This window comes from Lutra lutra, chromosome 17 (assembly GCF_902655055.1).
Source record: "Lutra lutra chromosome 17, mLutLut1.2, whole genome shotgun sequence".
Taxonomy (NCBI): domain Eukaryota; kingdom Metazoa; phylum Chordata; class Mammalia; order Carnivora; family Mustelidae; genus Lutra; species Lutra lutra.
In genome coordinates, this window is record NC_062294.1 from 34,418,609 (window position 1) to 34,434,794 (window position 16,186).

General features: G+C 42.6%; 1 protein-coding gene across 2 annotated transcripts in view; it reads left to right on the forward strand.

Moving 5' to 3' along the window:
* Positions 1-1,998: 1,998 nt before the first annotated feature.
* N4BP1 (NEDD4 binding protein 1) overlaps positions 1,999-16,186 on the forward strand; it is a 54,560-nt gene continuing 40,372 nt past the window's right edge. The window contains exon 1 of one of the 2 annotated variants that reach the window (XM_047709931.1): positions 1,999-2,458. In XM_047709931.1, coding sequence (XP_047565887.1) covers positions 2,261-2,458 — 198 coding nt within the window. In that variant the 5' untranslated portion in view covers positions 1,999-2,260. The remainder of the gene's footprint in view (positions 2,459-16,186) is intronic. The other variant, XM_047709930.1, reaches the window with a different exon arrangement.

The following is a 16,186-nucleotide window of genomic DNA, read 5'->3' on the forward strand; positions in this document are numbered from 1 at the left end:
TGACAAGTCTTTTAAATAGAGGGGAAAAACCCCCAACAGCTCTATGTCCGGTGATACACCCATCCAGTGACTTATGAACACAATATACATTATACATGTAATGTATCAGCTATCTTTTATGGGTGTGTGTGTGTATGCACTACTTTTGTTGGCATAGGGCGGGTTTTTGTTGGGGGACGGGAAGGAGCTGTTGTGTGTTTTTCAAGGCAACCTCTCCTCACCCTTTACAATTAAGCAATTAAGAATCACTGGCCAGGAAGTCACTGGGAGCAAACAGGAAAGCCCGGGGGGAAAACCTTGTCCAATCACTGAACAATAGCAATTCCTTTTAAGGTGAGTACAGCAAGAAGACAGGAAATAACATGTGTTGACTCTAGCTCTGAGTGCAATCTATCAGCAAGGCCATGCTCACCACCTGCCTTGTCTCAGCCAGTCTCAGGTCACCTACCTGAGGAGGTGGAGGAAGATTGGAGGAAGACTTCTAGTTGTGTAGACACCAAGGGAAAAGCCCAGGGGAACAGGAAGTCGTTGGTCTGTGAGCCTAAGGTTCTCTTCCCTGTGTTGAGTCATCTCTCACTGGGGCACCAGGGAACCACACCTGCCTAAATTTCTGATACAAATGGAAAACCCCAGCAGCCAGGATCCCTGAGAAGTTTTACCTTGGGTAATCCCTCTTACCAAGACCGTTTACCTTTGGCATTTCCAACTGTAACATCTTTAGATCCTCTTCTTTCTCCTTAAGGGGAAATCTACACAGATGGAGGGGGCTCCCAAGCCCACAAGTTCAGCACGGTTGTATAATCCATACAAAGCTTTTCCATGAAAATAGAACCTTAAATGCATTGCTAATTCAGCAATAGTAATAGCTAATACTTAGGGATCACTTACCGTGTCCAGGTAGTGCAGTAATTTTCACAACAACAGGAGGCACTATTGTTGCCCTCATTTCACAAATCAGGAATTAAGACACAGAGAAGTTAAGTAATATTCCCATGATCCTTGTCTATCTATCTACTATATCCATGACATTTAGCCCAGGGAAAGGAAACCAACATTTTATCTTCCATCTCTTGTTATGGACTCAGAGAATGTAAGATCTGGAAAAGTCTTTAAAGATAACTGAGTAAACCCATGATTTTATAGATGAGAAAACAAAGTTGGAGTGGGGTTAGGGCATATTTATTCAAGTACCAGAGAAAAACAGATGCATCCTTAGTCCCCCACTTTTTGTACCTCTATTATGATACATTCCCCTTCTTTCCTCCCAGAAGAAATCACTCTTCTGAATTTTTTAATCATTTCTTTGCTCTTCAATTCTCCATATTTATTCTTCCCACTTTTTTCTCTACTTGTTACCATTTTTACCGAAAAAGCAATAGGAAAGAAAAGAAGGAAGAAAATGTAAAGGAAGAAGATGGGTGGGGAGAGAGAGAGAGGGTGAAAGAGAAGGGAGGGAGGGAGGGAGGAAGGAAATCTGCCTAGCAATTATTGAGAATCTGGAAGGGATGGAGAGAGGGTGGAAAGGATGGAGAGAAGGTGAGAGGAGAGGAGAGGAGAGGAGGAAGGAAAGTAGGGAGGAAGGTGGGAAGGGAGAGGAGAGGAGAGGAGGAAGGAAAGTAGGGAGGAAGGTGGGAAGGGAGAGGAAGAGATGGAGAGAGACCATCTGCCTATCAATTACTGAGAAGCTAGAAAACTTCAATTGCTAGAGCCCTAATTTGGGCTTCTAGATGTAGGAAGACAAGCCAAATCTCTTGTGATACTGGGTCAGTCCTGTCAGCTGATTCAGAGCTTCAATTTCCCCAACCTTAAAACCAGAGATTCACCATCCATCAAGACGCCCCAAAGCGTTCTGCCCTCACCAAAGAAGGCCGCCCAGGCCCCTCTCCGTAGCCGTCGCCTTGCCCTCAACAAACACGGCTACTGCGCATGACGTCGAGTTCCGTCGCCTCCGCCCTCCCTCCTTCCCTCTGAGGCGGCGAGCATCAATGACGGCGGCAGGCTGGGCGCATGCGCGGCGGCGGGGCTCGGCCCGCGGCAGCGGCGGCGAAGGGGCGGAGGGGTTCTCTGCCCTCAGTTGCCAAGCTGCGACGGCCGTGCCGGGATGGTGTAGCTAGGCCTGCGGGAAGGCGGCGGGGCGCGGGCGGGGGCGAGGCGGCCGCGAGGGCCGACGCCTCCTGACGGGCTCCGGTGTAGCGGCAGCACGCTGAGGGGGCGTCGGCGCCGCCGGCCCCCGGCGCCGCCGCGGGAGGCCGCGCCCGCCATGGCGGCCCGGGCGGTGCTGGACGAGTTCACGGCGCCCGCGGAGAAGGCGGCGCTGCTGGAGCGGAGCCGCGGCCGCATCGAGGGCCTGTTCGGCGTGAGCCTGGCGGTGCTTGGCGCGCTCGGGGCCGAGGAACCGCTGCCTGCGCGCATCTGGCTGCAGCTCCGCGGGGCGCAGGAGGCGGTGCACAGCGCCAAGGTGAGTCCCGCCGCCGCCCCCGCGCGCCCGCCTTCCGCGGCCCGGCCCCCGCGGCCTCGGCTCAGCCGAGCTCCCAGGGCGCCCCCACCCCTTTCCTCCCTGCTGTTCGAACTGGGACGCAGCGAACGTGGTTAAGAGTGCAGTCTCCAGAGCCCACGGACCTGCGTTCTCAGCTTTTCGAGCCATGTGACCTTGGGCTAGCGGTTCAGTCCTGGGGCGCCTCAGTTTCCCCATTTGTAAAGTGGCGCTGACGAAAGCAGCTCCCTCAGAGGGCTGTCGCGAGGATTGGAGTAGACGTTTTTGTAAAGCGCAGAGCTCAGTGACTGGCCTAGGGTGAGCGCGCTGCGAATGTTGCCTGTTCTCTTTCCCCTCCCGACCCTCAGGAAGGTGCGCAGGGCCTAATACCAGGGCCCACCGCCTCCTTAACCACCACATCAGCCACCCTTCTCTTCCCAGGTCTCCAGTACAGTGGTTCTGAACCTTTTTGGGAATTCAGTCCCTTTTGAGAATCTGACAAAACCATTCTAGTGGTAAAATGCACAGAATATCAAGAAGAGATAGGGATGTTTAATAATAGTGTTAAAAGAGCATTAATCATTGTATCGATATTATGTTCAACTAACATTTATTTAATGGTTATAGCACATCAGACGTTATGCTAAACACTTTTTAAGGATTATCTAATGCAGCTCTTAAAAAATCCAGTGAGGTGGATTTTATTATCTTCCTCTCTGTAAATTAACAGCTGGGGAAACTGAAACTCTGCAAGTGGTGACTCACCTTCTCTCAGAATCAGCATTTCAGGCTTATACCTACGCAACACCTTCAACTATTGCCCTTCCTTCCCGAGCCAAGAAACAGTAACAAAGCACATACCCCCCTTTCCCAGGTATGCAAGTTTCTCTAGGTTTTGCCGTCCATTACGTGGAGGCGCCAGGATTCAGACTTAGAGCCCTTGTTCTGGATACCTGGCTCCCAAATGGTGAGCCCTCTGGCTGGGAAGAAAATGATCTTTTTTTGGCATCTGACTTCAGAAATTTCACAGTGTCCTTGGAGAATTGGACAAGCTGTATTTCCTGACTCCCTTTGATTAAAAAAAAAAAAAAAAAGCCTGGGTGTTGTTTCTTTTAATATCTTCAGAAGAGATAGGACTCTGTGTGATTCTTCTCCACAGCATAACTTAAAACATTGTAGATGTTCTATCCGTTTTACTTCCTGTAGTTAATTTTTCCTAACTTTAAATTTTCTAAGTTTTTTAAAAATTTTTAATTTTTTAAGGTGTGCTCCATGCCCTAAGTGGGGCTTGAACTCAAGATCCTGAGATCAAGAGCCACACGTTCTATGGATTGAGCCAGAGAGGCACCCCCTAACTTTTAAATTTTAACTTCTTAGGCTCCTCGTTCTTTTCTCCCTGGTGACTGAATTTCTTCCCACTCCCCAGAGCTAAAAGGTTTGATGTAACTAAGTCCTGTCAGTGCTTCTGAAAATCTCTTAGATGCAGTCATTCCTTTCCTTCCATTGCCTCTGCTGCAGTTAAGACCTGCATTCTTGGGGCAGCTGGGTGGCTTAGTAGGTTAAAGCCTCTGCCTTCCGCTTAGGTCATGATCCTGGGGTCCTGGGATCGAGCCCCACATCGGGCTTTGTGCTCAGCAGGGAGCCTGCTTCCATCTCTCTCTCTCTCTCTCTCTGCCTGCCTCTCTGCCTGCTTGCTGTCAAATAAATAAAAAAATAAAATCTTTAAAAAAAAAAAAAAGACCTGCATTCTTGGTATGTGCCCCTCCCTTAGTTCGTTGCCCTCACTCCATTCCTCCCTCTTTCCCTCCTCTCTAGCACAACTTGCATTTAACTGATCCTCCCACAGAAAATCATTTTCCTTCCCTGGGAACTACTAGAAGTCCTGCTGGCTATCTCATTCATTCTAAACAACTCCTTTGGAGATAAACAAAACATTTACTAATCCAGTCCCATCTTATTTTCCCAACTCTCAAGCTTAAACCTCTGCTGTCTTCTGCCTAGTCTCATTGCTTTTAATTCTGCTTCACCTGTTCCCAGTTCAGTTTTACTCAGTATTCATTCCAAGTGTGGAAAGTGCTTCTTTTGCTCTGCAGAAAAACCTGGCATATTCTGCCAGACCCTCCCAAGGGCTGTTCGCTTGCCTGTCCTGCCCTGCAGGTTAGCATAAGCTATCTGGAAAAGGTGTGTCTTACAGTATCTTGGAAGTAGGTGTCACTTGCCCATATATCTTTGTGATGTGTATTACTCATAATCCAATCCTCCCACTTGTAAGCAATCCTTTTCTTTTCCCTTGAGAGTCATGGGTAGGCATTGAATGCCATAGTTGTTCGTTGGTTTTGGAGTTTGTTTTACATTCTTTTGGGGAAGAGAAAACCATTAACTTAAAAATTAAGAACAGGAAGCAAACTTCAGCATCTACAATATTTTAAGTTAAGTTGTGGAGGAGGAGGAGGTTTTTGGGAAGGAAGATTTAGGGTAAATAAGTATTTAAGCTAACTAGTAAGTAGGTCTGATTAAGATGCAGGTTACTGTTTTGGGTCCCTTCAGGTGGTTTACTTTGTTTTCCTGCTTTTAAATGTTAAGTCACTACAGTTAGCTAATGCTAGGGAAGAGGAGAATGTGGAGATTTAGTTAGGGCACCATTGGCTAGAGAGAATGGGGCCTATAGGTAGAAAGTGATAATGCGTTAGGAGTTTAAAAAAAAAAAAAAAAAAAAAAACCGGCACACTCTAGAAGAGTGGCCACTTTTGTCAAAGGGGAAATGTATTGGGGGAAACCATACTTGAGCTGGGCTTTGAAGAGCCAGTAAGATTGAAGATCCAGAAAGTGTCAGACCCTCGAGGGACCCTAATGCCAGGTTAAGCCGTTGGGCCTTGGTCAGTAAGGAGTCAGGATTTTTGAGAGGAGAACTTGTCTTCTTTTTACTTGGAAAGCAGGAAGATCCAACTGTGGAAGAGACATGTTTTAAGCTGGACATGGGTGGGTGACAAAGATTTCACTGGAATTTGGCATCTGAGTGGGTGTAGGGATTAAGGGGAGGGGTTTTAAACCTCGGTGTCAGGAAGATTGGTGGGTATGTTTTTTGACCTGTTGGTAGGCCCAGGTAGCCAACATTTAAAGAAAATTTATGTGCCAGGAAGTTCACTGATGGTTGCCTCTGGGCCTCAGGTAATCCACAGCCTAGCAGGGGAGACAAACTTGGAAACAAATAGTACAGTATGACATACGTTCAGACAGGAGAGAAAGGGTTGTTCTGCCTAATTGGGTGTTGAGGGATAAACAAGAGTTCTCCTGAGGGAAGAGCATGTGTAAAGTCACAGGGATGTGAAATAGTGCCAGTTTATCACTGATTTCTCAAGTCTAGAAGTAGATTGGTAGAAAGGGGCCAAGTCACAAACACTTGGGGCCTACAGAAGAACATGGGTTTTTACCAAGCAGGCAGGTAGTAGGGAGTCAGGGAAGGGTTGTAAGACCAAGAATGATGCCATCAGATTTACATTTCTAAGAAATCTCTCCATGTCAGTTTTTATACACCTAGGCTTGTTTTTCTCAGTGTGGTCCATTGCTGGTTTGTGTTGATGTAAGGGCAAAAATTGGAGATAAGTGTTTAGTGGCTTTTATGGCAATGTGACATTACCACGAGGGCTGGAGAGCCAGTGTCTCAAAGAGCAGAATACTAGTAGAGAGCATTCTACATGGGGATCCAGAAGGAGGGGGTTGAAGTCAGGGGTGGCTGACGTGGAATCAAAGGAGGATGAGGACTGAATTTTTGAGAGGAAGTGTAGGTACTGACTTGATGCTGCCTCATTCATAGAGAGATCAAAGATGCAGTGCCTCTGAGGGATCCTTGGAGTCAGACAGTGATGGGGAGGGGTGAGGCTGAAAAGATCTCAGCCCTGGGAGCAAGAAAATAGAACTCTTCTTTAGCTCTAGGTGGTACGAATTCCATGTTCCCTGGGTCCATGTAGGGAGACTGCATATCGAAGCAGCTGGTTGATAGGGAGGACCTGGTGAATAAGGAAGGTGCTTATGCTTTGTGCGAGAAGGTGACTGCCAATGCTTAGTATTAGCCAATGTCATAGTAGGGGCCCAGTGATATCTCATCTCATTATCTGAGAAAAGTCAGGGGTTTAGATTTCATAATGTGAAATCTATTGTTTTTTAAGAGGTAACTAATTTCTGCTTTAAACACCATTCATGCTATGAATGATATCTCAGTAAAATTTGCATTAATGTATCCTTGTTAAAAGTGTATGTTCTGCGGGGCGCCTGGGTGGCTCAGTGGGTTAAAGCCTCTGCCTTCAGCTCAGGTCATGATCCCGGGGTCCTGGGATCGAGCCCCACATCAGGCTTTCTGCTCAGCAGGGATCCTGCTTTCCCCTCTCTCTCTGCCTGCCTCCTTGCCTACTTGTGAGCTCTGTCAAATAAATAAATAAAATCTTTAAAAAAAAAAAAAAAGTGTATATTCTGGGGAAAAAAGAACCATGCATGCTAAATGAAACATGTCAGAGGACCAGGTTCAGTTTTTAGGACCTCTTCTAGATAAAGGAGACAGGATGAGTGAAGATATGCTCCCCCTCTCCCATTTGGTGAAGAGGGCAGTTGAACACCTTAATGGCCTATAGTATTGTCTCAGTAAAGTAGGAAACCAGTTCATGCCTGCAGCGGGAGGGTGAGAGCTGGAAGATGGAGGAGTATTTTAGGGTGGATGCAGTGGAGCTTTTGGAAGTACTTTGGAAAAGAACAAAAAGGGATTGGAACTGAAGTAAGGACCAGGGGAAGTTAAATGGCCTGAATTTATAGTATCACTTGATCCAGAAATTCTCCAGTAGGTGATGATTTCCCCCACTTGGGGTATTGGTAAAACTAACACACCAAGGACTAAAGGAACCCAAGATGTAATCGAACGAGGCAGAATGGGGCCCAGGAAATGCTTCTGAGTGGTCAGCATTATTTGGGTTAGAATAATCAAAAAATGTATAAGACTTACCTTCTACTTTTAGTGACCTGACAGCCATAAAGGTTCAGACTGGAGAGGAGAAGGCAGAAAGGGGCATAATGAACTGTGAGAACAAGTGAAAGAGTGAGACCTTAGACCCTGTCCCCTCCTAGACTCTTGGAATCATACAGATAGGGCAAGTTCAGTGAGTATTGGGGAATTGTAGAAGTTGAAGTGAGGGAGGAATTTCAGATTAGAATCTTGGATATGGAGGAATTCTGAGAACCAAGGAATGGTGGTGCCTCAGTAGTCTGGGTAGGAATGGAAGTGTGAGGCATCTGGAGATAATACGGTGCTGAGTTCAGCAAGGTTCATAGCAGTGATTTGGGTGCTAACGTTAGTTTAGTTGGTTGATCCCTGAGCCTGTCCTGGAGGTTAACAAACAAGAGGGAGTAATGGGAAACAAATGGCTTGGCTGCTTTTACAAAACTGTCCATCAGCTTTTCAGGGGCTTAGATTTGCTAACCACAGTTGCCTGTCAGTTGGTGTTTCAGGCATTACCTCGTGACAGTGAGGAGCCACCATGAGCCATAGCCGGAACACCAGTCTGGAGGACTTAAAGAATAGTTTGGAAGACTGGGAAGTCTTGGTGGCTCAGTTGGTTAAGCGTCTGCCTTTGGCTCTGGTCGTGATCCTTGGGTCTTGGGATTGAATCCCACATTGGGCTCCTTTTTCTGCTTCTCCCTCTGCCTGCTGCTCCCACTGCTTGTACACGCTTGCTCTCTCTCTCTCTCTCTCTGTCTCTGACAAGTGAATAAATAAAATCTTTAAAACGGGGGGAATGGTATTTGGAGGACTGATTAATCTTAAACATTGAAATTACAGTACACTCAAGAAGCTATGCTAAGGTAAACCAAACATCTGGTCCATTTTAATTTGTGAGGAAGAGAGAAAGGGAGAAAGAGCGTCATATGAAGAGTTGGCAGTCATCCTTAGGGTTTTTACTTAAATGTTTATAGAGTAAGAGAGGAGAAAGATAAGGATTAAAAAAAAAAAAGGAATTCGAGTAGAAGTGGCTCATTACTGCATTGACTTCAGAGAGTTAAAATGGACACTGTATTGTTTCATTTCCTTTTCTGTTAGGAGAGCTTGGTACCTGGTTTCATGAATGAATTCTTGAACAGTTGATTTGTTCATGGAGGAAATAATTTGTAGATGTAACACTGGGTAGTGACATGGAGTTTTTGTTTTGATTTTACCAGAAAGGAGGTTGGTGGCCTCTTTGCATTTCCTAGAATGATTTTTTTTTTTTTAACTCACTATGGTTGTGAAAATCATCTTCTTAAGAAATGGTGGTTTGTTCAGTTTCTTTTTATGGTTAATACTTTGGGGTTATACCAGAATGTTGAAATAAAGGATACTCAGACTGGTTATCACTGGGGTCAAAGTGATTGCTCATGACCATAGTTTCCTCTTCCCTATTTACCAGCTAGTATTGTAGGGTTTTAATTAAATCAAGGACAACATTCTTGTTCTGTGTTGGCTTTTTACTAAATTAATATAACTGTATTAAATTAGAAGTCTTGCATTTCAAAACCAAAGATGGGGGGAGGACAATACTTAGAGTAATTAATTAAAGAACTATTTGTTTTTTTTTAAATTATGTTATGTCCAATGGAAACAACATAGGAAACGTCTTTGTTTAAAGAAACTGAATTATTATTTGTTATTTTATGAGGTTCCTTTCAAATTGGAGGGTTTTGTTCAGTTTAGTACTGAGAGGATTATTAATTTATGTTAGTTGATAAATAAAGAGCCATATAATAAATATTTTAGATTTTGTGGACTGTACCCAGTGTTTGTCTCTTACTCTTTTTTGTTTTTGCTTTTTTACAACCTTTCTGAAGGTAAAAACGATTCTTATCTTGGGGGCTATACAGAAATTGTCCAGAGGCTGTATTTGCACTGTCCAGTATGTAGCCACTACAACATGTGGCTATTTAAGTTAGCCAGAGTTCAATGAAATTAACTATTTACTTCCTCATTTGCATTTCAGGTGCTCTGTGGCCACATGTAACTAGTGTCTGCCAGTGGGGGCTGTGCAGTTACAGAACATTTGTGCTATTTTGTCCAGAAGTTCTGTCGGACAGTGCCACCCTAGATAGGAACTAATCCTTGGTTGGGCCTCCCTGACAGTTCTCTGGTATGACATTGAAAGGACATGCAGCCATCCTTTTACCTTGTTTCCTGAATTTCTATAATTTTTGTTAATTGTGTCCCTTGTAATCATAAATAACTTCCGAGGATGACTCTTGATCATAGAGACACATGAATACGGACTAGCTTCATTGTATTTGAAATATGGTAGGAGATATTAGCAATTAGTAAACCTGGAGAATTATCCTCTGAGAAAATTTCATAAGGAACCTTCTGTTGCATTTTTAATAGCCAGATGGTTTTTGCTCTTAATTGCCTTTTATGGCTCTCTTATTCTAAATGAGGAAGCAGACCTCCAAAAAAAATCAAGAAAGTCATGTCTCCATATTTCACCCATAGTATTTGTACATTTGCATGAATTCTTCTCTTCCCAAGGTTCCCAAAATATGCTAACATTTCTGGCCTGTCAGGAAGTCACTTTCTTTATACTATATGCAAGGCTGGGACCCTGTATGCCACAGAACAGGTACCACAGCAGTTTCCTAAGCATTGGTTCTATGCATGAACTACAGTCCTTATTTTGTAATAGTGATGTTGCCATAAATGATTCAGCGGGATTTGTAAATATGGCATTCTAGTTATGGCCTGGGTTGCACATTGAATTTGTCTAATTTTATCCTAGTCAAAATGAGGACAGATTGTCACTGATCCCTACACAAATGACTACATTGCCATGAAAAAGTAAAAGAAACCAACTTCTCTTTTGATTTGACACAAATTAATGGTGTTACCCCACGTAAGAAATAGTTTTAGCATCCTTCTTGTTGGAAGGTAAAAGACAAATCTTTGTGACTGATTGCTGGGGACCTTTGGCAAATCCCAGAGATAATTTAGGAGTTAATGCTTTCAGAGTGATATACTGCACAGCACTAATGTAGATGAATTCCAGAGATAAGTCGAGTGAAAGAAGATTTACATAAGACAATTCTATATATATGAAACACTAGATAGGGCAAAAAATTGTGTAATTATGGTGAAAAAATAGAATAATTAGAGCAGAACAGCTGGAAAAGGACATTAAACATAGACTGAGTATTACCAATACTAGGGAATCACTGTTCATTTTGTTGGGTGCTGTAATGACATTGTGGCTATATTAGAAAGCCTGTATATGTATGTGCTTACATTGCATTTGGTGTCTGACTCATTTGGAAACTAATGATGTATCTGAAGAGGACCTTAGTTAACCATTTACTATTAGTCTAAGCAAGATTTTAAAGGTAACTGAGGATATTGTAAATTATGCTTACGCTGATAACTGAACAGTATATAACTTCTGATACTACAAAAGTTGTCAGTGTTCCAATTCAGTTTAGTTGAACATATAAGCTTGTGTTTTTCATAATTATAAATGTGAGTAATCATGAGTAATATAGCTTATTTGACCAGCAAGCCAGCAAAGTTTAGAAAGTTCAGATGTGTCCCTTCATAGGAAGAAAAATATATTAAAAAAAATATATATATATATATATGAGTGCATTGTGTTCTACACTGATGAAATCAGGAAAAGGATATCTGTTTTTAAATTAACATTAGAATTATCAAACCAAACTGACCTAAGGATTATTTTCATTACGTGAATGGGATTCTTAAATAAAAATTCCTTTGAAGTGTCAATTTCTGTGAGTTTGTGGGATTTTTTTCTTTTGGTCCTTAAAAGACTAACGTAAGTATTAGATGATTAGTTCCTTTATTTTCTAGGAATTCTAGGTATATGAATTTAAGTAAAAGCTTGTTACTCTGTATAAACCAATTAGAACAGTGGTTCTTTAAGAAACTTTTTAATCTAATTTATTATTACCCCTGGAGGTAGGAATATATTTCACACTCACATCGTGAGAAATAAAGGCTTTCCTCATTTTATAGATACAAGCATTCAGAGAGCTTTCAGTTCTGATTCCACAGTGTTAGACATACGTCAAAAGTAATCCAAAAACACGAAACTGGTACAGATTTCAAAAAGGCTGTTCTTTCAGTGGTGCTGAGACTTGTTTTACACAAACAGAAAAAACGAAAAACAGATTTTCTTGTAGTCTCTCATCCAACAGAAAATAGGTCCATTATCCACTGACAGATCCCTTGGTCAGACGCTGTAAAATCGGATTCCTATAGTCTAGATTTGTGTATATCAAGGATGTAGTTGAGGCTGACCTGGTAGTATGTAACCAATGGTGTAGGTGTAGAAAGGGACATGTGGCCAAGAACTCTAAAGAAAAAACAAAATCAGAAGAATAAAAAACAAGGAAAGAGCACCAGTAAAAATCTCTTCCTGCTTGGGATTCACTCTGGGACCCAAAATGAGACATGGTTGGGCTTGCACAACCATGCAGTCTTCTTTGTGGGCCATTCAGTTTAATAGTTCCAGGCAGAGGAGTCCACTTGGACATCTCCATGAGTCCTTATATCAGTGCCAAAGTGTAAATTAAAAAAAAAAAAAAGCTGTAAACATGATTTCAGGTAGATAACTCATGAATGAGGGAACCAGAAGGAATGTAAAACTGGTTCAGAGAGCATTTGAGGATCTGAGTATTGATCTACACTAAAAGAATAGTGGAGTAAAATTACTTGATGAGATACAGATTGCTTTATATCTCTCAGAGCAGTATAATCGTAATATTTTTTTTAGTCAAATGGAGATACTGACATCTCTGCTGGACAAAAAAAAAAAAAAAAATCTACATTTTAATATGTAGCATCCTTGTTTAGGCCCAAATGAGTAATGAATGGTGTGTCAGACAAAACTAAATTTCCCAGAGAATTAAATACTCTGTGGGTGGGCCAAAGACAGTACTCCATTATGATTGAAAGGCCATCCTTTTGCCTTATTTAGGAGTATTTAGAACTTTTCTTAACATTATACAAACTATTAAAATGGGACACCCCACCCCCCACCTCCTTTTGGTCATCCTGGCCATTTTCTCTTTGACAGCGTTACCCAGTCATTGGTACTAGGCTGGACGTCAACCTGTGTTCTCAAACTTCCTAATTTGTTTGAGTGCATATTTGTTCAGCGTTTATTTTTCAGTTCAGGGTTTCTCAGTAGCGGCACTATTGACATTTTGGTTGAGAATATTTTGTTGTTCGGTTGTATTGTGCCTTCTAGGATGTTTAACAGCATCCCTGACCTCTACCCCCGAGATGCCAGGAGCACCCTATCAGTGTGACAATCAGAAGTGTCTCCTGACATTGTCAGTGCCCCCAGGAAGAGCAAAATTATCCATGGTTGAGAACCACTATGTTAAATAACCAAGGCCAGGCCCCACACTGTCTCGTCGAGTTGTGTAAATGCTGTAGTTCAAATAATGAGATAACTGGTGTGCATAGAAAACATTAACATCTCCCTCACCCAGTTCTTGGAAAATGTTTTTGGATGGATATAAGGAAGGCAAGGTTAAATTAGGCTGCAGAAATAAGAAAAAGACTAAAATCCAAACTACAGGGGACTTTGAATATGGGTCTGAGGGTCTTGAACATTAATGCTTTGTAGTGAGGATCTTTAGAAAGTTTTTGAGTAGGAAAGTGAAACAGGTAGGTTTTCACATGTCACCGATACTGTTACTCGGGGGTGGAGTCTGACAAGACCCAGAAAGAAGGGTTTAGAGTTGGTTGCAGTAATATTCACGTGAGACAGGATTTGTGAAAAATTGCAGGTGATGAGAAGGAAAGAAAGCTTTGAATCCAGGCAACTGTGTTTTATTTTCAAGGGAACTTGGACTAAAGACAAGTGGAGAGCTCTGAGCTCTGATGCAGATCATTAAATTTGAGGCACTTGTGGGACAGTGTGGTAAAAGTGTCCAGGGGATGGATAGTTTGCAGCCTAATAGTATTAAGGGCTAGAGATGGAAATTTGGAGTTGACATCATAGAAATAAAAGTTATGGTAGGGGGACGCCTGGGTGGCTCAGTTGGTTAAGCAGCTGCCTTCGGCTCAGGTCATGATCCCAGCGTCCTGGGATCAAGTCCCACATCGGGCTCCTTGCTCAGCAGGGAGCCTGCTTCTCCCTCTGCCTCTGCCTGCCATTCTGTCTGCCTGTGCTCGCTCTCTCTCTGACAAATGAATAAAATCTTAAAAAAAAAAAAAGTTATGGTAGGAACCTGAAGAGTCTCTGAGAGTAGAACTGAGGGAGAAGATCAGAAAGGCACCTTGGGGAAGGCATACATTTAAGGTGCAGTAGGAAGTGGCAGCAGAGGATTTTGGGAAGTAGTCAGAAAGATAGGAAGTGGACAGCTTAGCGGTATTTCCAAAGTATGGGGAGGAAATAACTTGTCAAGGAGAAGTTGGGCAACCACATCGTGCTACAGAGAGCCTGAGTAGGAGAGTACAGAAAATGGGCCTTTGCATTTGACAGTAGTTGTCATTGTTGGCATTTAGGAAAGTGGTTTCAGTTTGAATGGGGGCAGAATCCAGATTTCGAAGGGTTGGCAGTGAAATGGAGTTTTGGCTACTTTTTTCAAAAAGTGTGGCGATAAAGACAGAGGTGGAGCAATCCTATGCCAAGGCAGTAAGGCTGAAGAAAGTGTTCTGTAGGATCAGGGAAACCCACACAGGTTTGTATGTGGGCAGGGGTGAGTAAAAAGAGAGTGATGAATCAAGACCTGGGAAAGGGGCATGGCTCTGAAGCAGAAGGAAGGAAAAAACAAAGTCATGAAAGGTAGAATTTTTTAGGTGAAAAAGGAGAGGCAGTTGAAGACGTTCACAGTGTTGGCTTTTGGACTGTGATAAGATAATTTATTTTACTAAGAGTGAGACGAGTAACAAATGAAGTTCAGTACCTGGAGATATTACTTGGGTAAGAACAAAGAATAAATTGACCAGGAGAGCTGAGAGTTTTTTGGAAGCTGTAGAAATTTCAGAGATTTACAGGAATGGGGATCAAGTCAGGGGTAAATATTGAGTATGGTCCCTGGTCCTGAGTCAAGAAGTACACTCAAGAGTGAGTATGAAGGAAGTTCTTCCCTGTGGAGCTGTTAAGGCACCCCTCCTGGGAGAGCACTTGGTAGACATTTTAGAATGAGATGGAAGAGAAAGATGGAACAGAAAGCAGATGTTGGAAATGCACTGGAAAAATGGCTAATATGGTTACTCATTTTATAGCAGTATTATTAATATAGATAACCAGATGGAGACATAAAATGGATCTGTTACAGATTTGTAAATTAATGATGTTAAAAATCTTTTTTTTTCCTAAGTCTTATATGGTGCTTTGAAATTAGACATACTCTGTGTGATGCGTGTCAATGTCTAAAAATCATATTACTCCTCCTTTCTTTTCTCTTGGAGATAATATACAGCACCATCTATGTAAGAGTCTCCTAAGTATAAGAAATCTTTAGAATCCTAAAGTGTGCAGCCAGAGATGGGAAGTGTTTCAAAACATTTTAGGAATCTCTCTCTAATGTATTAAGAGTTTCCTTGACTGCATAGTTTCTTTTTCCTCAATGATTTGTGGTCCACTTGAGTGTGTTCTGTTAGCGCAGTTATGCTCCTGGCAGCTGCCAAAATGTGTTAGATCCGCACTCACGCTACCTGATCTTGAGTTGCTGTGGCTTCTAACCATTATATCTTCCTTAAATTTGTTTTTGCACCTGTGCTGTCAGTCGTCATTTGCTGTTACGGGCTCTGCAAGTAGTACCCTGTGTTGTTCCTTCTATACTTTGAACCAGCTGCTTCAAACCATATGTGACCTGGGAGACAAGCTGACAGAGCCCCACACGTGTGCGCCCATAGTAAACGATGGTAGATGGTGAACAGTGGTTCACAGAAACCTTTCCCCAGTCAAACCTGTGGACTCTTGAGTAGCCACTCTGATCTTTTCTGGTTTTAGATATGTTCTGAATGGCACAGGTTGCCAGGAACTTCTCTTTGGTTTTGTGAAATGTTAGAATAGGGTTGAGAAGAGCTGGTTTGTAGAGGGTAGAATAATAGAAAGTCACTTTACTCTATGAAAGGGAAGTTATAATTATATATATCAGATGCCCCCTCCCCTCCTTTTTTTTATTAAAAAGCCTGAGTAAACAGCATATGAATATTGCAAGGTGGGGGAGACAGTTTTTGACTAACATTCAAATGTTGAGATAACCAGTTACAGCCAAATGCAAATAATGGATACTTGGGTCCACAGATGCTCATCCATGCAACTGACAGCTGGACATCTAGACTGCAGTGATACTTCGTACTTGTATACTTTATTGCTCCCTTCTGAATTTGAACATAAAAGTCAATTGTTGCTACTTAGTAATTCACAAGAGTAAATTATTAATGAAAAAGTGGGAGTCTGAGTCTCAAGGGATAATTACTCCTTTCTTTTGGGAGTACACACAGATTTGTCCATGTGAAGCTGTAACAAGCTCTTAGCACAACTGTCCCTCAAAACTATGCATTTAATGGTTTTAGTAATGGTTTTAGTTTCTTAGCAAATAATGTCAGATGACTCTGCTTGTGTTGGGCATTTCTCTGCCAGTCCTCCTGGTGCTCACATACTGAGAGCCTCCCGAGCTCTCCTGAGGCCTTCTATGATCTCTTCAGAGGATCTAACTTTTACTTAATTTTTGTCTCTG